At 41.8% G+C, this 25207-nt stretch overlaps 3 protein-coding genes across 7 annotated transcripts in view; 2 read left to right on the top strand and 1 right to left on the bottom strand.

The window, feature by feature from the left end:
- The window catches only part of RB195_019127 (uncharacterized protein), a gene marked incomplete at both ends in the record, with an annotated part of 32090 nt that extends 25194 nt beyond the window's left edge, over window positions 1-6896 (top strand). For all 3 annotated transcript variants that reach the window (XM_064186844.1, XM_064186847.1, XM_064186846.1), the window contains 6 exons: window positions 699-875; window positions 1394-1471; window positions 1558-1656; window positions 6558-6620; window positions 6681-6773; window positions 6876-6896. In XM_064186844.1, coding sequence (XP_064042725.1) covers window positions 699-875; window positions 1394-1471; window positions 1558-1656; window positions 6558-6620; window positions 6681-6773; window positions 6876-6896 — 531 coding nt within the window. The remainder of the gene's footprint in view (window positions 1-698; window positions 876-1393; window positions 1472-1557; window positions 1657-6557; window positions 6621-6680; window positions 6774-6875) is intronic.
- An 832-nt stretch (window positions 6897-7728) lies between these two features.
- On the bottom strand, window positions 7729-7956 carry RB195_019126 (uncharacterized protein; the record flags this gene model as incomplete). The annotated part of the gene is made up of 1 exon (XM_064186843.1): window positions 7729-7956. The coding sequence occupies one exon, from the start codon at window positions 7954-7956 to the stop codon at window positions 7729-7731; it is 228 nt and encodes a 75-aa protein (XP_064042724.1).
- Window positions 7957-13428: 5472 nt separating this feature from the next.
- RB195_019125 (uncharacterized protein) lies at window positions 13429-23235 on the top strand (the record flags this gene model as incomplete). 3 transcript variants are annotated; one of them, XM_013440875.2, is made up of 6 exons in its annotated part: window positions 13429-13469; window positions 13690-13787; window positions 13846-13940; window positions 22688-22791; window positions 22877-22924; window positions 23100-23235. In XM_013440875.2, 6 exons carry the CDS (start codon window positions 13429-13431, stop codon window positions 23233-23235), a joined length of 522 nt encoding a protein of 173 aa, XP_013296329.2. The 3 variants fall into 3 exon arrangements, with proteins under 3 accessions (XP_013296329.2, XP_064042722.1, XP_064042723.1); XM_064186842.1 differs by having other exon boundaries at window positions 22871-22924; XM_064186841.1 differs by lacking the exons at window positions 13429-13469; window positions 23100-23235 and having other exon boundaries at window positions 13682-13787; window positions 22871-23081.
- Window positions 23236-25207: the final 1972 nt, after the last annotated feature.

Raw genomic sequence — 25207 nt, 5'->3', positions numbered from 1 at the left:
TTCCACCTTTCAGTTCTCACCTCGGAATCTGAACTTCTCAGTTCATCACCTCTAATATCTCAGTAAAAGAAGAACATGTTACGATTAGTGTCTCCGAGTGCGGGTGGATGTTTTTCAAACTCACTTTCTACTGTCGTTGAAAAACACGGCATGCAAATGAACTACGTGCAACTCCCCTTCAACTCGGAAGGCCAGTTCGGTATGCGCGTTTCTGAACGTTCGCGTGAAATCTTGTCACTCTTAGCAGTTCATCTTGTTACGAGAACTCACTGCTCACTGCTGCCTAACTACTAAGTTGGTCAAAAAGTTTTTCTTCTCAATCCAAGAAGATTTATTCGATTTTTTTAATCTGTTAATTCAAACAATCAATAATACATTTTCAGTCGTTGTTCTAAATATTCAAACATTCAGCACAAAACCTCGATACCAGAAATGATGTGGATACCGAAACATTAGAGGAAATAACCGTAGCTTTCGAATTTTTTCCGCAGATTTTGATTCAATGTTCTGAAAGAGATGAAAGTCTTTTTTGAAAATCAATTCACTCAGCAGCACCACTTCCAGCATTGATAATGATGACAGCTATATTGATGATTGAAGTAAATGTTTTTTTGTTTCGAAGGGAGAAGAAATTATTTAAATCTCTTGTAAAATCCGAAATGAGTTTCCCACCAGACCGGTAATAACGTTAGTTTCAGTCCAGCGTCTTACCGCCCACAGCAACATTACTAGCTGAGCGAGTGAGAACAATTCCCCCACAGCCTCCAAAAGCAATTCAAGTAACGGATGCTGTTTTCTGCGAAAAAACCAATCTTGAAGGACCATTCACCGCCGATCATAGAAAAGGAGATGTTGAACTAAGCTTCATCAATCAGGTTGGCTGCTATAGACTACAGATGCAGATTGTTGCTGTTACAGACATCCCCCTGAGCTGCCTATTCATTAATTTAACCTGAGTAGGTTGGTGAGGAGGCCTCACTGATCTTCAACAGTTAGCAAGAAGATGCCGCACATGCACAAAGCGGCGCGTTGTAAGCGATTCCGTAGGAAGGATCGCACTCTTCCACGCTGTTTTTACAACGATTATTAGGGGAGGATGAGCGAAGTCACTCATTTTCGTTATCTACAATCTAAACTCCACGTTGTCCCTGTTCCGTTGTTCACTAACATGTTAATTGCGCGAAAGGCTGCCTTTAGGGCTTTTCAGGAGTGACAAGTGCTCTTAACAAAAACGGTAATCTTTATAACCTTTAACGATATTCGCAGAGAGGGACTGTTCAGTTCGCGCCAGAACGCTCTATCAAGACGACGCTTCAACTTACGTAACCAACACTCTAAGATCAAATAATGGTTTCAAAGTGAAGTATTTTGAGGAGTATCATATTTTTTTAAGCTCATCTCCAGTGTCTTGGCTATAGTGAACGAATCAGGAAACACTAATTTGGAGTTAAAGATCACACTAGATAGAGAGGTGCAGAAGTACTTATGATTTGAATAGACTAATCAATCTAAATTCATGGATAGCAAAATAATGGCTTTCAAGTGGAAATATTTCAGGATAATGGATTGCCGAAAGTAACATTTGAAATGGTACCCAAAGCTCATACGAGTAATCCAATAGAACGGCTTAATCGAGCATTCGTGCAATATGCAAAGGTTAGCTACTCGGATCAGGTACTCTCCTTTCTTATTCATAGCCTATTCTTCTCATCCGAATATATTTCTATCTTGTTCCTTCTCTTGGATCTGAAATAATCTTCGTGATTTCTTATTTCTTATTAGCGTTACAAAATTGATTGTGCGCTTCATCGAGGAGAAGAGCTTCCCTTAACTTCTACTTTACCCTGACGCACGAAACGAACTTCATCAAGTTGTTAGAAAATGATATCACTCTGCCATGGTGAGTCAATGAGCTATAATCGGAAGAACTGCATCGATGGTCAACGTTCTTACACAGCAAAATAAGAAGAGCCGCACTTCATGAACATATACTTCACTTTACTTACACCACATACACTTGATGTACAGCATTAATTTCGGGTGCGGTCGGGATGTGCCCACTTAATGTGCTGCCGTATATTGAAATGGTTGACGAGCGTAGGATTTTTGACGGCTCTGTTACCGTCATAACAATCTCCTGACTGCTTCTCTTCTGATTGTCACTGCCACCACTATCAGGCACCCCCGCCCCTCCCATACACTGTGCTCCTCTTAATCTTCACCGTCGCAGTCCGTACAGTACGACTTCTTGATATGAGTGCCAAAAGAAATATCCTGAGTTGTTTTTTTATAGAGGAAGGTTTGCTTAACAAAATAGTCACATCTCTCTTTTTTGCACCTCCTATTTTTTGGAGTTTGGATGGAGCAATGCTGGGAAAAATGGCATTTTCCTCATAAAGATTTGAAGAAAGTTTTGGAAATCGCGTGCTTTGTCATCTGATAGATAATGTTCTCGGCTACAACATACTGCAAAGGGATTGCATTAAGTTACTCCGAGTTGTTGAATTTTGTTCAAGATTATACACTTTTCGGCGCTCAAGCAAAAATTGGGATATTTTTGGATTCAATAAATCACCCATATATTCGTATAGAGGGACTCGGAATACCCCTATATGCAGAATTTCTTCTTTTCGGGCTATCTGGTTCTCTCAAAATCTAGGTGGGAAAATAAAATAAAAGTCGAAAATTTAGACTTTGTTTCATTCATATTCCAGAAAAAACTTAGAAGGTCTCAAAAAACGGCGATCTAACTTTCTGTAGTGCTATTTTTCATCTATACCAGCCACACGAAGCTTTTGTCTAAGTCTTCTTATCACGACGTTATCTGCAATCGTTCAGAACTAATTATGCTCACAGAATCTAAACTTTTTGGTCATTAAATTCCATCAAAATCACTCTCAAACTGGTGACCTCTACGTATAATAAAATTCTTCATCAGTCGGACGTTGAACCTACGAGGTCTCATTGTCACATTGTCAACACGTCATATATTTCCAGAACAAAATGTTGGGGCTTCCATACTGTCCTACGCCTTAAACTTAATATAATATTTTATAGTGTATGTAATCATTTAATACCATTTATTATAGTAATAGTATTATTATCATGATCATCATGTATATAATAACGGGCTTATTCTGTCACGTGTGTGTGTATGTATGTGTGTGTATGTATGTGTGTGTATGTATGTGTGTATGTATGTGTGTGTATGTATGTGTGTGTATGTATGTGTGTGTATGTATGTGTGTGTATGTATGTGTGTGTATGTATGTGTGTGTATGTATGTGTGTGTGTATGTGTGTGTGTGTGTGTGTGTGTGTGTGTGTGTGTGTGTGTGTGTGTGTGTGTGTGTGTGTGTGTGTGTGTGTGTGTGTGTGTGTGTGTGTGTGTGTGTGTGTGTGTGTGTGTGTGTGTGTGTGTGTGTGTGTGTGTGTGTGTGTGTGTGTGTGTGTGTGTAAGTCACGAAATTCAAAAAGGGGTGTGACGGGTCCACCGGCGTCGAGTTGGTGCCTCGACGTTAGATAGCTATAAAATGAGTTGCAACGGGTCCCGCGGCGTCGGATTGGCGCGCCGGCGCCAGGTACCTATAGAAGGGGCTGCGACGGGTCCACCGGCGCCACATACCTATAGAAGGGGGTGCGATGGGTCCAACGGCGTCAGATTTGTGCGCCGGCGCCAGATTGCTATAATATGGGGTGCGAGGGATCCACCGGCGTCGCTGGACCCGGTCATTGGTGCGCAATATCTTAGTGTGCACGACGTAAAAGATAGATGGTTGCAGCCGTTTGATAGCAGTGGTCACAGGACGCTTTGCTTTTCATCTTTATGACTCCTCTGCGTGCCTATTTCCTTCTTCGCTCGCCTCAAGTTTGTAGCATGCCGTTCTCAGAAAGTGGAAACACGCATGCAAACGGTTGCTTAAATAGTAGCAAGATGTTTACGTGATCTGATATGGAACGTTATCTTTATCAGTAAAATGTCTTTCACGTCATTTTATGCCAAAACATCATTCTTTGATAACTGTCTGGAGAAAACAATAGGAAAACCCATATTTCGAGTGATACTTTTAAATTATGTCTATAATATATTGATAAGGAGTGTTTGAAGCTGAAGTTCGAATGTTCTCGAAATGTAGAACTGACGCGTTTAGGAAGATGTCTATGAAATTTTTCGCCCTTAGTTATAATGTATAATAAAAAAGGAAGAAAGATTGCTGGAGGTGCACAAGTCTAATTTCGTAGAAAACGGCACTAATATTAATTTTCGTTAATCAGTGAAGGCGAGCGAAGCAAACTCCTCAGAAAGTCTTGAAGTCCGGCTTTGGAAGGACGTTCAGACTGGCATTTTATAATGATAATATTTTATAACTGTTATGATCATCTAATACTATGTAATATTTTATCGTGGTTATCATGCCATCCTTCATTTACAACAGTCCACCGCGCATTCCTTTACGACCCCCCTCGCTTGCAACCCCCTCCCTTTACGAATCCCCAATGAGGAAATCCCATCACACACTTGACCCTGCTCATGGGAGTTTCTCGAGGAGGCATCTGATCGTCATTCATACACTTTACCTCTCCCATATTTCAAGTTTCACGAGTACGATAGATAGAAAGAGCGATAAAACGCTGTAAAAAGCAGAAGAAACAACATATGATGTTTTATTCCGCGAAAACTTATGTACAAGGAATTAGTGGAGTGTTTCACTTGCATTTCGTTTAAGAAATCCATTGATATGAGATTCTGTGTGGAAATCCATGTATTTTAATGTTTGTTCTACTGCCTTTTCAGTTTAGTCTTTATAATGTATGAATGTTAACGTCAGTAGGTGCGAGACTTCTCAAATGAAGTCGACATAGGTCATAATATTACTCTTTGGTGTGCTGTGCTTGGACATAATTATCTATCTTTTCTCTTTATTTTCCATTAACCAATAGTATGTTCTCAGTTAACCTTAACCGCATATCACAACTTGCTGCGTCAATTCTTCACCCTTCTCTCTTTGTACCCTTTCCAGTTTTCTGTTGCTGGTGTGCAGTAGGCAGATCTGTGACAGCCAGCCGATTGTTTCGGGTACAAATTTGAAAGAAAATGTAGCTGGGGGAGGATGGGGAGCACTCATTGGCGCACTTATTTCTCGACGCTTCTAACCTACTTTTTTTTCTTAGTAACTCTAGCTTACATGTCATAGATAAGACTAATGCTTAGGTCTTAGGCCCCCGATTGATTTAGAAATATTCATTCATTTTATTCACTTCGAGAAATATGGGCGCTACTGAATGCCCCCCGCCAACTCATTTCATCCCACTTCTTGTCCCGCACCTTTATCCTAGAAGTAAAGGTGACTCTTACCTTTTTCTTCTGGGCCAGTACTAAAAGTAAAGTTGCAGAACCCACGCTACCGTACCTTTTTAGAAGTACATAGTTTTATTTTTCAAAAGGAGAAGAATTGAATTTTGATCACAATAACAGGGTAATTACAACAAATTCCTAAATATCAGATACATTGTTGCTTTCTTCCTTAGAATTATAGTATCGTTTTACTCCCCCCTCTAAAGCTCAGAAATTTTCTTGTCTTCAAGGTAACTGTTGAGATTAGATGCTCAATTGGAAAAACGATCAGAGTGTGTGCTATTTACAGAATTTAGGATGAATAAAAATAAAAATAAGGAGTGGTGTTGTAGCGGAAGAAAATAATCACCCGTAATCACATGCTACAATGCTGTTCTTGTGGGAACATTGTGATGTTAGCCATGCTATTATTAGCTATTATTTACACTGCAAAGTTGCAAAAGACGAAATGTTTCCCGATAACAATTATAAAATTTATTTAAAAGTCAGTAAAGATGCACATCGCACAACACTGAAGCCAAGAGCAAGATTACTCTGTGTTTCCTTCCTTCTTCGCCGAAGTAAAGAATTATGCTGCGAAAACCAAGTAATTTGTTGCGCGCTTCAAATTGAATGTTTCAAGTTTGGTGTCCAGAAACAGCTAATTTAAAAAATCATCAATTTGTCTTTTTTCTAGCCATACTCTAAAAATGTAAAAAAAAGCTTTCTGTGAAAATGCTGAGAACTTGCGTGGGACAGCTCCAAAATCAGTCCGAGCAAAAAATTTTGCTGCTTTTGAGCACTGTATTTTGTGTGCCCGAATACGAAAAAAGAGAATACTTTCTGTAAAAACATTACCTCGGGGTGATTTACTGATTGCAACGGAGCGGTTCAGTTTTTCTCCTGGAATGAATCGTGAAATAATCACAAATCAGAGCAAAAAGTAATTTACTAATCTATCAAGCACATAGCTAGCAAACTATGGAAGTTTTCTGATGTCTTCCCAGAAATTCTAGAAATCGGTTTTTCATATAGGGGAGATGTATCTTAGAGCAGAGATAAGGCAGAAAATAATCAAACACGCACCGAAACACGTCCTCTTGAAATAGTAAAAATTTTGAGTGTTTGAGTCATGAGGAAGATGCATTTCAGTTCCTTATCAATATAACGCACTTGCTTTTCAGTGCAGCTTGTATAGATGAAACGAAATCTTTTCCTTACAGTTTCATGAAGAAATGGGAGTGGCAAGCGATTGCGAAACTGCTATTTCTCGGCTACAGCCTACAGTCAGTCAACAAATAGTACTTTGACTGTCGAAAACTGGTGGCAAATAAACTCAGTTTTAGCCAAGATCACATTCACCGTCTACTGAACAGCAAAAACAGAATGGATCTCGATTTTCTCTCCTATCCGTCTTCAACTCAGTATTCTCTGGATTTGTAAGTTTTGCGGATTACAGCTACGAGTTTCGAGCTATCAGAGACGTTGCTAATGACACCGAACTTTTACTAGTTCTGATAAGCAACAAATTAAATGTTAAGGGGAATCAGAAGGGAAAATGAAGGAGAAGGCAAGAGACAATTGTGATAAAAACCATTCTCTCTCCTGTGACTATTAAGTGTTCATAATAAATGCGGAAGGTTTTTTCATCGTTCTCATTGATTCTCCAATAATAGATATGACTACTCAGTCACAGCAATACCTCTTCTCCTAAACAGGTTGTTGCTCTGCCAGAGGTTTGAGCTGCTTACAGCACACAATGGGGGAAAATGTAGTTAGGAGAAGAAGCACCTGATCGCGCACTTATTTCTGGCAGCTCGTCGTTTTTCTAGTAACAGATTACGTGTGCCTTAGGGCGCCGACTAAGTTATTTACCTTACCTTGACCTTTACTACCCGTTGCTCTTGGAATCGGTCGAGAGGGTGCCAGCAATCTTTCTATTAGTCCCGATCGCGTGCCAGAGTCGACAGAGTTTCTTCCTCTCCCGTGGGACAGAAAGAAAAGAACCAAAATTTTATTTAAAAGAGATCGTGAAAAAGTCTGACCATTGGGTTGGCGGTCCTTTTGTAGTGCGCTTATTATCGCGCGGGACCCAATCGCTCATGGCCCTGTTCCAATGATTGTCGCTAAATCGCATCATGGGTCCCGCCAACCTTATTTTACTTTCCTTGGCAAGCGCGGCGGTGTCTCTAACTTAGAACTTCGAATCCGTCCGTCGCTTGCATGAAGCAAGTTACTCCCAGAATCACTCTCAATTGCGCGCTCAATGACTTATCGCGTTTTCTTCCCGCTTGTTTGCGACCCCAGGTTTCTGAAGCAAAGGTGAAAGCAGGAAGTACTGTGCAAAGCGCAAATGTGTAGCTGCCGAACATCAAGCTTCACTCCCATGTCGTCTCATTCTAGCTTTTGCATTGCGTTCTCGGGAGTGGCTGTGAATATGTTAGGTGAGGCTGTATCACCCTGTCGTACCCTTCTCTTCACGTCAACGATGATATTCTCGTAGAATGGCGAAATTCTTGTCGTGAAGTTACTGTAGAACTCTCGAAGTGTCTTTATGTACTGAGCATGGACACCAAGGTTGTCCAAGGCCTCCGTGAGGCATCTCAACTGAGTCGAAGCCATTCTTTAAGTCGACAAGGGTGGAAAAAAGCGGCATCGTGTACTCCCGCGATACTTCGATGAGTTTCGAAACAGTGTGAATGTGGTTAATTGTGCTGAATCCTTTTCGAAACCCTGCTTGTTCGCATGGGTGTCCTTCATCCAAGATTTTTTCAGTCCTGTTAAGGATCTCTCTTTAAAGATCTTGTGCATAACGGATATTAACAGACTGGGCAATAGTTGCCGTTGTCATGAAGATAACCCTTCTTAAACATCAAGATGGTCTTGCTTCTCTTCCTGCTGCTGTTACTGTTTAGGACTCTTGTATTCCGACAGACAAAGTGTACAGATTCCCGCCAGATTGTTGGCAAGTACTGCCGCAAGCTTGATGTTCCGATCGCGTTCTGTAGCGTGCCGTGCTTCTTACCGATATAGTAGCATATCCTAGTCCGAACCTCTCTGATGACATGTATCTTCCTTCAGGTGGTGAGTAGGCAAGTAGACATGGTTGTCAACAAAATTAGAGTAGAAGTCGTGAATGACCTTTTCCATCCCCCATTTCGATGCCGTAGTTGTTCCATTTGGAGTCCAGAGAGCAGTCATTATTGTTCTACGATTGGCGAAGTTCCGACAGGCGTAGCGAATGATCTGTCCCGCCTCTGCAGCTTCAGCCAACACTTCTGCTCTTCTCTCTTCGAGGTCTTCTTTTATCGCCTCTCTACAAACCTTGCTAGGTTGGAGGTGAGTTCTTGGTTACCTGCGGCTCGTGCTGCTCCACTCAGGCGTATCAGCTCAAGAGTTTCGAGAGACAGGCGTCTCGTGGTGGCTTAAAACCCTCAGTCTTTCTCCTGCAGCGATGAAGCTTTTTAACAAGCCGGTCGTATCCCTCGTCAGTATTGTCCATTGCAGAATCTTCCTGAAAGCCGGCTGACGTATCAAAGAGATCCCGGGTAATGGTAGTTCTCGGATTCCGCTCTTTAAACTCAGCGGCTATCTCTTCTGTCTATGTAGAGGAAAATTTTTCTTAAACGAGGCGATGATCCGATCCCGTATAGAACTTCACTACAACAGCGACATCCTTCAGGCAAGTCCTTTCACTGGCGATAGTGTAGTAAATTTCATTGCGGCACATTCCATCAGGTGATTCCCGCGTCCAGTTGCAGTACTCATGGGTGGCCATAATCGTCAGTATGAGCTCGGAGAGCCTTTCGCCCTGTCCATCGTAGGCCGTGGTTCCTGATGTGAAGTTCTTCAGGCGTTCATGGCGAAGTCACCAACGAATGACCTTATAGAATGTGTGGGCTTCTCTGTAAACGTTCTCTGCGTCTATTTAGAAAGCTTCTACTTCCTCTCCGCAGCTTAATGTTGGAGTGTAAGCCACAGAAAATAGTCAAAACGGGTGTTGAACCATTCTCATCCGCAGACACTCGATTCGTCTTGTAGATTGTTCGAAACAGTCGATGTTTTAGTTTTCGTTCTTTAGTGTTTGTTTTAGTTTTTTAGTCGATGTTTTTTTAGTTCATACTCGTGTTGACGAAGACGCCAACTCCTCTAACTCCTGTATTGTTGCTGGAACAGTTCTCCGGTTTCATATATGGCGTTGAGAGATTGGTGTCTTCTCGTTTCGGTCAGCATTAAGATCAACATTTTAGATGATCACTTCCGATTCATGATGCTGATGCATTTCGTGTGCGTTACAAATACAGATCACCATTCTAGTCCTTTTCCGTTTTGGGACGAACCGTGTAAAACCCTTGCTTGCTGCAACCGAACTGTGAAGATGAGTACGCAAGGGGAGTTCTAGAGATTACGAAAAATTAGATTACGAAAACGAGTGTAGCCCCACTCAATTCCCCGTATTCGTCCCAAAAAGCAGCGTGAGAACTACTTTAAAACAATTTTCGCACTTACAAGATGATGGACAGCATCAACAATCAATCGAACAACAATATAACAAACAACAATAAATTTGAACAATAAGAAGTGAACCTTTCAGGAGTTCGCATGGTAGCGTGTATGATGCACGAGCTTTAGAAATAGTCGAATATAAATATTTCACAAATGTAAATTTTAACTCTAAACTTTTCAATTTTGAATTCCAGTGAAATGATTGTCATGCCTTGAAATCAAATCGAGAAAAATAACTAACAATATTATCATCCTAACTAGAGAAGTTTGTCTTAATTGCAACTGAACGACGTGGCTCTACTGCTGGAGCTGGATTCTGTGCAGACTGCAATCGAAATCGGTCTCAGATGCTTACCACATTTTTTTCTTTATATGCAGCTCCAGAGTTCCTTTCTGTACCCTACTTCTCGTCCATAGAACCTTATCTCGCAAGCGTGCTCAGAACTTTTACGCATGCTGAGGTCGAAGTGCGCTGTGGCGACGCAGAAAACTTACTGGATCTATGTGAAAAAGATTTCTCCAAAGCATGATCTTTATACATATCTAGTTTTAAGACTGAACAAATATACAAAAGACTTAAATTTCTTCTTGATGGTAATTCCAACTTCTGAGAGCACATTGACTAGGGTGTCAGGGCAGCATACATTCCTCTGTTTCGACTGATTTAACCTGTTCTATATTATCATTTTTCATTTATGGAGTTTCACTATTTGTATTACTCGCTCGTCTGCTGTTAACTCTGCATAGGCACTGGAGTTGGTAGTTTAAGAATGCTGAATGTTGATAAGTTTTCCTGCAAGTGGCAAACACCTCCGTCGGTTCGCTTGCAGAGGATTCCTGACGAATTCATCTCGTGGTAGGTTCATTTGTAACAGCAAACAAATGAAGCTTGCCACGCGTCAAAACAAACAACTTGAAGGTCGATGCAGGGGGAAAAGGCTTCGAAGTGGTGCGGTCAAGTTAGCAGCTGGGATTGAAATGGATCCCCCTGCGAACTCATCTCCACAGTTCGGTTGCAGCAAGCAAGGACTTCATACGGCTAGGTCAACTGCCGCGGTTCGTCCCAAAACGGAAAAGGATTAGAATGATGATCTGTATTTGTAACGCACACGAAATGCATCAGCATCATGAATCGGAAGTGATCATCTAAAATGTTGATCTTAATGCTGACCGAAACGAGAAGACACCAATCTCTCAACGCCATATATGAAACCGGAGAACTGTTCCAGCAACAATACAGGAGTTGGAGGAGTTGGCGTCTTCGTCAACACGAGTATGAATTAAAAACATCGACTCTTTCGAACAATCTATCTATCTTCTGTGGTTTACACTCCAACATTAAGCTGCGGAGAGGAAGTAGAAGCTTTCTAAATAGACGCAGAGAACGTCTACAGAGAAGCCCACACATTCTATAAGGTCATTCGCTGTTGACTTCGCCAAGAACGCCTGAAGAACTTCACATCAGGAACCACGGCCTACAATGGACAGGGCGAAAGGCTCTCCGAGCTCATACTGACGATTATGGCCACCCATGGGTACTGTAACTGGACGCGGGAATCACCTGATGGAATGTGCCGCAATGAAATTTACTACACTATCGTCAGTGAAAGGACTTGCCTGAAGGATGTCGCTGTTGTAGTAAAGTTCTATACGGGATCGGATCATCGCCTCGTTTAAGAAAAATTTTTCTCTACATAGACAGAAGAGATAGCCGCTGAGTTTAGAGAGCGGAATCCTAGAACTACCATTACCCGGGATTTCTTTGCTACGCCAGCCGGCTTTCAGGAAGATTCTGCAATGGACAATACTGACGAGGGATACGACCGGCTCGTTAAAAAGCTTCATCGTTTCATCTACCTACATGTTTTCGTCTACTTGTAACTTTGTCGCTCATGGATTTTATTCAACCGGCTCGTTAAAAAGCTTCATCGCTGCATGAGAAAGACTGAGGGTTTTAAGCCACCAAGAGACGCCTGTCTCTCAAAACTCTTGAGCTGATACGCCTGAGTGGAGCAGAACGAGCCGCAGGTAACCAAGAACTCTCGTCCGACCTAGCAAGGTTTGTAGAGAGGCGATAAAAGAAGACCTCGAAGAGAGAAGAGCAGAAGTGTTGGCTGAAGCTGCAGAGGCGGGACAGATCATGAACAAAAACAATTTAAAAACTCAATAACAATACAAATATTACAATACAGATACAATATAGATCTTTATTTAAAAAAGGCAGTTACAGCAAACATAACAAAAATACGAAAAAGAAACATAAGAGGCAAAAAAATCAGAAAGAAAAGTAGAAAATGAAAGCAAACAAAAAATTGCGGCCAATACTTGGGAAACTTTGAAAAATTGCCAAGCACACTGTTCGCAAGCAGTCTGTGAGCTGTCAGAAACTGCGTTGCTCCAACGCGACCGCTTGTGCCACTACACCGAGGTTCATGTCGTTTTGACCCTACCACAGATTCGAAACCTATGTTTGGAGTATTGAAGAATTGGATTAGAAGCGCTTTCTTGATGCCTGTTTTCAATAGAAAGCAACACTAAGTTTGGACAATACCAATGTTGTCTTTGTCTTTAGCTTTGAGACAAAGTAATTCGTCAAAAACTTAACTCTCTCAGTCAAAGTAAGAACAAATGTATTTTTGTCAGTGGAAAAATCTGAGTTTTCGAGTTCGAAGGATTTCTTAGGAGGCTTCTTCCGAAGATTTTACAAATTTGTCGAAACGCTAGAAAAAGTGGTAGTCAGTACTGAAGGATACGGCGAGTACAGAGTATAACTCGGAGTTTAGCAGTTCTGTAAGCTCTTGAAAGTTTTTTTTTCTCGTAGAAAGTGAGCTCTAGCTTTGTTGCGCAAAACGACCGAACCATTTTTGTTTGTCAACTTTGGTCGAGCTTGGTGATTTATTGACATCACTTGTCGGCGTTAATTTCTCGGCAAGTTTTTAAAGCTGTAAGGAATAGCTCTGAACACATGCTATCAAACGGTCAACATAATCTCCTTTGCTGTAATTTAGTTTAGAGAAGTTTTAGGTTGCGTTATTCCAATCACTGTGCTCACCGTCCATTACTATCATATTTTCGTCACATGTTACAAACAGGATCAAGTGTAGTGAATGATTTAGTTGTAGGTTCCTACTACTCGAGGTTCATAATCAGCCGTCATCCCGCTCCTTCATGTGTAATAGTGGACGGCTCAATAACCAACAACAATCCTCAACAAATAACCTTCCACAACCTACACAATGACCTAATGTCGGAGGCAGAACTCTGCGACATCTGGTATACTACCTCCTCTGTACTGACTAACATTTGAGTTATTCAATTTTTAAATTGTTTTTGTTCATGTATTTATTTTCGTGTTAATGTCCTTTTTTGTTGGTAAGGAAGGGAAGGTAGGCGAAGAAACAAAAAAAAAAGAACATTACCACAGAAATAAATACAACTTTGAACCAAATTTCAAAAGCAAAACATGAACAAAAGCAGTACAATAACTTAAGAACAATACAAGTACAATATAGATATTTAGAACAAAAGCAAATGCAGGAAGGCATGACGTCATCACTTTCGTGAACTCTGCGGCCAGTCTTATTTACCATGAAATTATGGAACACAGAAACGGATTGCTCTGCTCTAAAGTGAGTGCTGCAACGCAGCCGCCGTGAAAAAATCAACCATGTGTTGTTCCAGTGGTCTATGTAAAATCCATCTTCTATTCCCTAATGCGATGTTTTTTCGCGCTAGTTATTGCAGTGATTGTGCTGAATTCACTGTATTCTTCTTTAATAAGTCTATGCACATACATTCTTACTATTCCCCTAGTATTTTGTTGACAGTTTCATGTACTTTAATGTTAAGGATGGACCACAACATGACTGGGATGATGGACATGGTTATCCATTTTCGGGAAAGAGAAATTATTCTTTTCTCCTTTTGGAAAACAGGGACAATTTCAGGTCAGTGCGTCCTCTCCTCTAATGGTGGTAGTGTTGTGATTGCAGGTCCGAATTTCAGAGATGGCCGTATCTATGTTTATTTCATTTCTTCTTTGTGTATTGTACGAAGCAATCAAAGGGTTCCGCCTGTTTCTTGCCATCACCCACATGAAGGTTTCTTGCGCTTTTATTTGTTATTCTTTATTCGATCAGTGTTTATTTTGAACAAATGTTGAGAGTATTCGGAACCTTTAGCTACCATAGTTTTGCATATATTTTACAGTTGAGGGAACAAATTCGTGTAAATTCTCATGTAAATTTGAATTCTCATGTAATTTTTTCTGGAATCAGGAAAGTATGAATTACAGTGCTTCTGAAAGCTTCTACTACGACATTTGAAAAGTAAAAGCTCTATTCCTTTCAACGTCTTTCCTTCGCTTCATATTCGCAGTGTATCTTGTGTTCTACGTAGGATTACACTCATTACTGCGTTTTGTGGTCGATAGCGATGCCTCCTCTATTGAGAAGAGCTACTTGTAGGGACTCATTTAAGCACAAGATAAACAGAAGGGGGACGCGTAATGCTAGAACGATGGAAGCTTTGCTAAACTACTGGTAGCATGCTTAAATGCACCGTTCGAGAAATGCTCCTTATGTTGTGGCTCAAGTCAATTCATAAGACATATCTTCGCTGATCATCCTCACCTAAAGATGAAGAAATCTGAACTCCAAAATATCCCCGAATGCTGCCTTCAAGTCGAAAGAGAAATGTTATGAATTGCTGTAGCGCAGCCGTCGTGTCCATACAAATTAGCATACGACCGTTTTGTTGAAGGATGCGTCTCCGCTCTTCCCCGTTTCTTTTCTTAGCAGTCTTTGAAAGCGTTACAACATGCCTACGTCGCATCGTGCTTCCTTGCGAAGACATTAAGATTTGCTGACTTACAAGTATAAAAAATCATCTAGTCCAGCTGTACTAGTTCTTTAAGTGCAATTGTAACTTGCACGTAATGTTGCCCTCAATCGCAGTTATGACCATGCTGTGAGATTTCGTTTTTGTTTGGATGAACAAATTCCGAACTTGAAGAGCAAGAAAGCGGTATGACAATTTACCTTTACCGTTTGCTCCTACCTTGCATTGCTTTACTTACGTTTTTCGTTTTTCGAAGTTCCACTTTTCTTCTTCTACTGTGTGTAAAGATGTGTAATCAGTTCCTACTCTTCTATAATGCATATCATCCGAGGTGAATTACTTCTGGAGCTGACATTACTGGTTAGAACGTAACGTGGTGACGTGTGCTAGCATAGGATTGAGTTAGGCAAGAACTTCATTAATTTTTGCCTTTTGCAGTTTTTAGCCTATAACCCACTAATTTACGAATTACTTATATCATCTACGTGGGTCGACATTGACTTTCTTTGCTGCATCTAAAAATTATTTGTCTATAGTCATCCATTTACTCTTGAGGTTAAAATACCAATAACTTACTTGACTTAAAGGCATCACCCCGCGAATCTGTGTTTTGGATTTCCGATGGACAAACTCTAAACGGAGTTGTGTAGTGCGGAGTTAGAGGTGGTTCCGCCCATCTCTCCCTAATCGTAATAAGAAAAAAACGTTATGAAAGACTCCGTTTTCCACGACGATTTCAGTTGCAACGATCCATACTTGCACACGCTCCGCGTAAAGCTGCGCAGCGGTTGAAAGTCAATGAGTTCTCTTCGACTGCCTATTCAAGTGAAACCTATGAATATGTTGCTGAGGGGACCAGAACGTACATATATGTAGGAGCGTTCTAATGTTCCCCGTAGGAAACAAAGCGGTTTTTTAGGACGATGAAAGAGGGGTGAGCGGGATCACTCCTGATGCTGCAATCTATAACTCCATCTCTGACTTTTGCCGTGGATTCCTTCACCACATCATATTGGTAGTACGGTGCCTTTAATCAGTGGGCGGGTATTACGGCCTAACGCGACCATCCACGTCTTTGTTGGGGAGTATGGTCCTCTAGCTCGATCTTCAGCCAAAGCTAGCACAGAATCTATCGTCGTTGTTCTCCAGACGGCAGAACTTTACTCTCGACTGAACTGCCTGTCAGCGTCAACTGTCCTCAGATATTTACCTCCTCCGCCCAGAACTTTCTTTTACGACCCGCAGGCCTTCTCCTCCTTGAGTCTGGGAGCATTCTCAAGACAACTCGGACAAGATGATCAGACGGTCTCGTGGGAGCATCTTCAAGACAACTCGGACAAGATGATCAGACGGTCCCCTCATAATGTGACCAAATAAGCGAAGACGGTTTTTTGTGACAACTTCAGCAGACCATGCAAGATTTTGATGTTCTCCACGGCACACCATATCTACCTCCGATTAAAGGCATCACTCCAAGAATCTGAGATGGTAATGATTTCAGGTGGAGTATTCGTATATCTCTTATCTCTTATCGGGATAGTAAATTATGGAGAGGAGGTGATTCCGTCCATTTCTTCCTAATTGTCGTAAAAAACGGCCCCGAAGATACGGCTTCGGGCGTTCTGGCGCACTATTTTCTACAAGGAGTTCGACTGGAGCCCGCCAGTCTTGTGCGGCGCCGCATCTTCCGGGCCTTTTTTTACGGCAATTAGGGAGAAATGGACGGAATCACCCTCCTCTCCATAATCTGCTATCTCTTATAGGAAATCTGCACCACCTCAGATTCGTGGGGTGATACCTTTAAGGTTCTTCGTTATGGCACAACATCGGCCGAAAGTAGCTTAACAGTCGTTTAAACAGCTTTCTCTCCAAGCAGTGAAGCTTCTCCATCACCGTCGACGGGGCAGCCCAAGTCTCCGATGTATACATCATTATAGGGCGAATTGGTGTAGGTAGGTAGACTCTCGTCCGCGAAGGGCGTCGATCCCTGACACTTGATCAATGAATTGAACGTCGAATTGACTTTAACGCATCTTTGCTGATTATTTTTCTCGTAGCTATGCCATAATTTTCCAGCATACAATCCGAATAAAAGAACTCATCCAGTAGACCCCGGCCCCTCTTGAGACTTTCGCATCGCGACGAAGCGATGGAAAAAAGCGCATTGGGAAGGGAACTAAAGGATAACGGAACGACTCAGGAGGATGCGATATAAGTGATATGATTAAGAGAAATTGAGCACATATTACCGGTTAAAGGACAACGGGAAGAAACACATCCATCTTCGCAACTCTAAGATATACCATCATACGCATATCAAAGTGTGATATGCTGTTATCGTGAACTACATTGACTTCATTTAACAAACTGCACACCTATTTCTATGTTTTGAAATTGGAGAATAAAAAGGATTTCAAGTAGCTACAAAAGAACGCTAATGGTAAATACATTATCTCGCCGAATGTCTCGTTACATAACTGAAAAACTGCTGAGACAAGTGTTTTCTCAAGTTCTTATTTAGATATATTCACATATAGTGAATGTTAGATATTCTAATGGTTGCTTGTACTTGCTCTTTTACTGAATAAAACCTCGCATAATTCAATAAGATCTTTTCTACCTTTTACAGTGTTTGATCGCTTCCTGTCTTTTTCTATCTGTACATAAAATCAATATGACCGCTTAGGTGTATGAGTGACGAACAAATCCTTATATGTCTTCAAGATACGCCTTTAGGTAAATGCGTGCCTGCGAAGCATTCTTCGTACAGCGTCAGGGGTCTGGAGAACATCTTCATCTGCTTACATTTATCAATGTGGAGTTGTAGTTCGTAGGCTGCAGTTAATTTCGACATAAGGTTAACGTGTTGTAACCCTATGAGGTTAGAAGCGAATATTACTTCATTTTTCGTGTACTCGAGATCCACCAAGGGACAGGCAGGCAGTGCTTAAAGGAAGCATACCACGAATCTGGGGTGGTACGGATTTCAGTTGGAGTATCCGTATACGAGGACGTAGATTAAGGAGAGGGGGGTGATTCCGATTTTTTGATTTTCGACGAATTGCAGGGCGGAGGCGGCGCGAGGGGTGGAGCGTTGCAATGGATGGCGTCGCACAAAACAACATTCTGGAGGCGGCTGTTTGCGGTGATGCAGGGAGAGATGAGCGGAACCACCCCCGTCTCCATAATCTACGACCCCGTATACGGATACTCTCTGAAATCCGCACCACCTCAGATTCCTGGTATACTGCCTTTAAACGACATCGGCGGGAAACCGTTCTTCGCATTATGTTGTCGACCACAATTTTGGACAGAAAAATTCACACTACGTCTCCTTGTATCATTCCAGTTTCCACTTTGAACGGTGTAGTACACCCAACTAGTATTCGAACCGCAGCAGTTGATCTTCTATTTGCGTCGTTTATTAGTCTACGGAATTTTCTGAAACTCCACCGACGCGGAGCTCTTTGAGGCTTCGGTGAGGACAGTCGAAAGAGGTAATTTCTGGGTTCGGTGACGGGGTGCGTGTAAAAAGGGTGCTGAGCTGACTCCGTCAAACTAGCTCACGATGCAAACTCTTCAGACGCTTCTCCTCGCTGAAGTCACCTTGTACTTGGATCTTGTCTCCATATGATGCAAAGGCGAACCACTTTCCGATGTAAAACCGATAGCATTTTTTTGCATCGTCCCGAATTCATTTAGTGAAAGAGCCAGCGTCATCTGCTCTCTGTTTGGTCCGTAATCTAATAATAAAGGTAGTCTGATTGCGTACTACTTTTTAAACAGAACCAAGATTGTTATTGATCTTTATTCTGGCTAGCGTTTTGGCGTCGTCGCCTTCTTCAGAGCCTGGAAAAATCAAAGACACGTGTAATCTACTCTCACAAACACCTCATCATCCCACAAGATATGATTTAGCAAACAGAATATTCGAAAGCAACGTCAGAAAAGCAGACCAGCGCTCACCTTGATAGCCACGAAATCATGATGTTAGCGGACCACCTGTTGTTAGAGTTGCGCCACTAGTATTAACTAGTAACGATGCCCCCGCCTCTGACCCCGTAGGTCAAAACCTGCAAAAGTCCTGATATGGCGCCAGCTCGTTGGTCACAGCGATGCATTCTTCTTTACGATTCATGATTGAACTTTTGGCCGTGATATAAAACACTTCTAATGTTTTTCGACAGTCATTGGCGGAACTTCTATCTGCATTCATCGCCTTTCAGACCAGTCAGATTGAGCTTCGGTCGATGTTGAATTCCACGACTCCTTTTCTGGAGCCATACTATCAAGGTTAACCTCTTTATACGGTATCGGTTCATCGCCTTTTCTGAGGAAGACCCGGAGAGAAGAGAAAACCGCGAAGTTCAGAGAGCGAAGTCCCAGAACTATCGCTAATTGAAATCTCGTCGCTACTCTAGCCGGCTTTTGGGAAGATTCCGCAGTGGACAAACAAAATCGACGAGGAATACGACCAGCTCGTTGAGCACCTTAACGACTAATCGAGGAAGGCTCGGAGTTCTAAAACGTCCAAGAACCAAGAAACGCCAGTTTCCGGAACTCTTGAGCTAATACACCAGACAGTTACCGCGAGTTATTGAGAACTCACGTACGAGCTAGGAATGCTTCACAGAGTTGTACTAAAAGGAGTCTTCAAATAGAGGAGAGTAGGGGGAGACTTCCTCGATAAAAGGACCAAGATAACTGCTCTCCGGAACCGAAAAAGAACAGCCACTGCATCGAGGAGTGGAGAAAATCATCCACGACTCCTACTTTGATTTCTCCGACAGGAATGTCCACTTGTCTCCTCACCATCTGAGAGAAGACGGATATGTCATTCCAGAGTTTCTCCCGTCCCGAAGTTCGACCTGCTATCATGTCTTTAAGAAATCGTATTGAACCCGATGAACACCTTCAATACTGTATGAAAAAAGACTGAGTGTTTTAAAACCACCAAGAGACACTTGTTTCTCGAAACTCTATGGCTAATACTCCAGTGTAGAGCGCAGCACGAACCGCAAGCAACCAAGAACCAACGTCCGAGCTCGCAAGGTTTGTAGAAAAGCGATGAAAGGAGCACTTAAAGAGAGAGGAGCAGAAGAAAAGTTGAATGAAGCTGCAGAGGGGATGCTCGCTATGCCCGTCGAGACGTCGCCAATCGAAATGTGAGGATAAGTGCTCTTTGGTTCCCAAAGGGAACAGGTATTGCATCGATAAGGGAAGCCAGAAAGTCATCCACGACTTCTACTCTTTTCGACAACCATGTTCTTTTGCCTACTTACCACCTGAAGGAAGATAGATGTTATCAAAGAGGTTCGAAGTCGGATATGCTACTATATCGATAAGAAGTACGGCACGCGACAGGACACGAACGGAACATCAAGCTTGCGGCAGTACTTGCCATCACTCTGGCGAGCAAACAGGGTTTCGAAATGATTCAGCGCGATCACACTGTTTCGAAACTCATCGAGATATCACAATAGTACAAGATGCCGCTCTGTTTCATCTTCATCGACTTGATGAAGGCGTTCTACTCACTTGAGACGGAAGCGGCCATGGAAGCCTTAGACAACCAAGGTGTCCATATTCACTATATAAAAATACTTCGACTAAAATATTCACAGTCACCCTCGAGAAGGCAATGCGAAAGCTGGAATGGGACGACATGGGAGTGAAGATTGATGGTTGGCAGCCACACCATCTGCGCTTTGCTAATGACATCGTTCTGATAACATCTAGTATCAGTCAAGCGGAACGAATGCTGAGCGAATTCGACGGGATATGCGGATGTATCGGTCTTCAGCTGAATTTGGAAAAGACGATGTTCATGCGTAACTGATGGGTCTCGGATGCCCCATTCACGCTCAGTGGAACGAACATATCCAAATCCACCAGCTACGTTTATCTAGTTCGGGAAATTAACGGAAGAACGACCTGACCCCGAGCTGGGCAGAGGATACGAGCGGCTTTGTGAGCGTATAAAAGCATCGAGAATGTAGTGAAGAAGGTTAAGAACACCGGCCTCCGCGCTCATCTGTTCAACACCACCGCACTTCCTGCTTTGACCTGTGCTTCGGAAACCTGGCCACTTCGCAGGCAGGAAGAAAACGCTGTGAGCGTCATTGAGCGCGCAATTGAGAGAGTGATCCTAGGAGTATCGCATTTCACGCAAGTGAGAGATGGGATTTTCGAAGTTCTCTCCTAAGTCCTCCGTCCGAATGGGTTTTCGACGAATGGCAGCAGGGGCGGGGCGCAACGGTTGCAACTGAATCCGTCGTAAGAAACAGCTACGGAGTCATCCGTTCAAACTGATACAGGGATAGATGAACGGAATCACCCTCTTCCTCACAATCTACAACCCCGTATAGGCACTACCCGCCTGAGACCCCCCCCCCCAGATTTGTGGGGTGATCCCTTTAAATGGGTCGTTGTTGTAGCCCTCAGCGGTTTACACACATACATGAACTCTTACGATACAGGGATTGGGTATTCCACGACCTGCAATCGTACGAAGACGCATCTTGGCGACGTTGATCCATACTCCACTAGGTTGTTGCAGTCATTTCTCACAGCTGTTCCGCGCCTCCTACTTTCCTTTCAAGATCGCCGCAGTAGATGCTGTAATTGTCGATACCGATAGTGCAAGTAAGGCCACCACGATCAGGTAACAATCAGACTTGTATACACAATAATCAATAAAAATGAGAGTTACTAGGCCTGTTTTCAGCTCTTATTTGCGGAACTACGAAACTATGAACTGCTGAATATTTTCTGTATTCAGGGATAGCACTTAAAAAATCTCTTTTTCTTATCTTTTCTAAAATATACCAACTTCAACAGTTGATTAGTTTGAAAAATGCGTGCTGCATACCCATAATAGGTCTCTAGTTACATCACGGTTGTCGTTTTTCGGGACCTATAACGATTCAAGGACGAATCTGGGACTAGAAGAAGTGTCGGATGTTAACGCGAGTATTGAGCGAAGCTTATTTTTGGCTGGTGTATATGATGAACCTCAAGAAAACTGATGAATAATTCAATTAATATCACAATTTCAACGTCAGTCATTAGTTGAGCCGCAGATAAAGGATAAAATATAAAGTGTTTGGCGTTAATCAACCCGCTTAGGATGCGCTTCACTTCAATTCAGAATCTTTGAGGAATTTGAGGTTTTCGAACGTGTAACTGGCCTTTACAATGACTTGCGGGGGCTGGCCGATGTGTCAAGTCAGTCTTTTAATCCTCCCAGACAAGAAGTCTGGTACCAATTTATCGACCCCGGAGGGATGAAAGACTTGGTGAGCACTAGGACGGGTTCGAACCTCCGATCGATCGTGCAGGCAGCGGAACCTCTAGCCGCTACACTACACCCGCCTTGAGCCGCAGATAAACTCTTGAAACGGGCTACAAGAAAGGGGGTCCTAGAGATTCTCGAGCTTCTCGGTTGCACCTGAGCAGAAAACTCTCGGAAACTGTTCATATCCCGATCATTTTTTGCGGAAACAGTTTGTCCACCACGCCCTAAGCAGCGGGAGCCGTCATTTCTCGTGAAGACATATAAGAGCCAGGTTACACTGCTAAGTGCTATATTCGTACATTAGCTTTGGAAAGGATTTCATACTTTGCTCCATACCGATACCTTTTGAAATGTTGAGATCTATTATTAGACAGGATGCTACTACAGTGAACTACACTTGTGCTAATAGCTATAGGATCTGAAATACTTAGTAAGAATTAAGAGTTGACATTTCCGTTACCAACGCCTAGAATGCACGTGATACTCACAAAGTCGTAGTGCTCCGTCGGTGCGGCGATTCTTTCACAGCAAAAAAAAAATGGAATTGAAAGTTACTTGTGTGTGCTATGTTTAAAAATTACATTAGTAAACTTGAGTAGTGTAAGTATGCAAATTAGCAGGAAGAAGATGAGTTACTCTTAAAATTGCAAATAGAAAAGCACTTTCAGGCTTTCGGAGAGTAAATTTTGAGAAGTCAGGCATCGATTTCAGCCACGGCTCAATGTTAGCGCCTCGCAATCTCCGTTGACAGACTCAGGAGGCGATAACGTTCCTCAAGATTCTATATCGTTTTCCCCTATGATTCATGGCACAGGGTGATCTATTTTTTGGACTAGTGTTTTCATAGCAGTGTATTTACTTTATTCTCGTGTGGACATTAATTGTTTTTTGTAGCTTCAGCCTTACACGACGTGTGTTTTCTGGACATCGGATGGTGCAAGCCATACTGTACGGCATTCAGGCTCTTCTCGCTTACGTTCTTATGCTTATCGTTATGACATTCAACGGAAATCTCATATTAAGCATTGTAGTAGGCGAAGCAGTTGGATATTTGTTGTTTGTCGGAACACCACTCGCAGATTCACGTGTAGCAGACTGTTGTTAGCATAAGCCTTTGATGCAGGGTCAAGGTCAGCGTGGTGATGGGACACAACCCTCCCGAATACGACCTCACGTCCCGTTCGGTGGCTAACAGAAGCAAAGAAACCTCAAGTAGTAGAAGAAGTAAATTTGCTGAAATGTTGAAGTATTGGTATTGAAATATTTCCATTTTTATTCTGAATTCTATGAAATATTTTTGAATACTGGCTAAAGTATAAAATAAGAGAAAGAAAAGAGAAGAGTCAGGTTCATAGGTGAAATTACAAAAGAACAATGATTAAAAACACTAAAAAAAAAATCAATATTTTGTCTTGACACTGTGAAATGGGACAATGAGATGCAGCTTCGACACCTCGCTGAGTCAAATTTTTATAAGAGTTAGAAACTTTAAACCTTCTCTAAAAGACAAAGAATTTAATTTCACATAGTTTTCAGCAGTTTAAAAGTAGACTTAATAGAATCTAATGACCAAAAAAGCTCATTCTGTGCACATTGTTAGGTCTGGGAGATCGCGAATAGCCTTTTTGGAATTTAGATGGGGCAAAGGCCACGACGAGGCCCTGGAAATCGCTTGATGTGGCATCTGAGTGAGAAAATTCTTGACTACAACATTCTGGAAGGGAATCTGTTTCGCACTAAATTACTCCGACTTATTGAATTTTATTCAAGACCTCACACTTTTCAGTGAGTAAAAATCTTAAAATATTTTAACATATTTTCCAGAAAAGCTGGACGCCGCTCTAAAAAATCACCCAAATTTTCGGCTAGAGGGGCTACGGAGACCTCTATATCTCTGTGAAGATCTATCCTTTCCGGACCGTTTGGTTCTCTCGAAAAATTAGATAGGAAATATCCAAAAAAAAAAAATTAAATTTTGTCCCATCTAAATTCCAAAAAACTAGAAGATCTAAAAAAACAATTATGTGACTATTTTGTAAGAAAAAACCTTCCTCTATAAAAAGCCACCCAAAATATTTCTCTAGCTTCTCGAAGTTATTCGCAATCTCCGAGACCTAACAATGCTCACAGAATCTGAGTTTTTGGTTATTAAATTCCATTAAATCCATTTTTAAACTGCTGAAAACTACTTTCAATTAGACCCTTCATCTTTTAGAAGCAGTTTCAAGTTTCTAACTCCTATAAAAATTTGACGCCGCGGAGTTTCGAACGTTCACCTATGACCTTGGTCATATAATGTTTTGTAATGTATATAATTATTTGATGCTGCGTAGTATTCTGTCCTGGTTATCATGTTATCCTCCAATCACACTATTGCCCACCGCACACTCCCTTACGACCGCTCCCCCTCGCTTGCAACCTCGACCCTTTAGAACAACCCAATGGGAAGGTCCCGTCAAATGCTTGACCCTGCTTTGGTGTGCTGTAGTGCACTAACCTCGATCCTGTTTTCCGGATCTGCTATGTTAAATCTCGACACTGTGTTCCAGATCTGCTACGTAATCCTTCAAAAAAATTTAGCGCATTCTGTTATTCGCAATATAACGTAGGAGTAGCAGATTTGATACATTTACTTACTTGTCAAATGGTACGACAGATTGTACTGTAACATTCATAGTCAAATGTAATGTCTCTAGTCCTGCACGCAAAGACACGGAATTATAGGGAAGGAAGGCGCGCATTTGAAACCAGACATCTAGGGTTTGATTCTTCATTTTACCATTTTACCATTTTTTCTTGCAAAGGAGGAGACAATATTACATGGAGTGCAACAGTTTATTTGTGAGTTTAATGATATTTAAGATGTTCAAGCAGCAGAATGTTCAATTGCGTAAATATTGTTAGGTTCGGAAGATAGTAATAACTTTGTGAGAGGAGCACTTTGAGAAATCCTTTGGAAGTTAGCACATTGACAACCAACCTAGGTTTTTTACCTAGCTGCCACATGGGACCACTCTTTTTTTTTTTTGCTCGCCGAATGTCCGACTGCATCGTCGGACAATGTCCTAGAAAACGGATCTCAACTTTTTAAAAAATTGTTAAGGTTTGAAGAGAAAAATTAATAATACAAAAATGAAAAGCTAGTTGAAGATTCTAGAGCGTTTTTGGCAGTTTAGAAAGATATGGAAACTTCGTGAAACTTATTGGTGTCTATGGAATGTTCAACGTTAT

Source organism: Necator americanus, chromosome II (assembly GCF_031761385.1).
Source record: "Necator americanus strain Aroian chromosome II, whole genome shotgun sequence".
NCBI classification, from domain to species: Eukaryota; Metazoa; Nematoda; class Chromadorea; order Rhabditida; family Ancylostomatidae; genus Necator; species Necator americanus.
Note: the sequence above shows the minus strand (reverse complement) of the source record. Positions and strands in the feature narration are given on the sequence as shown.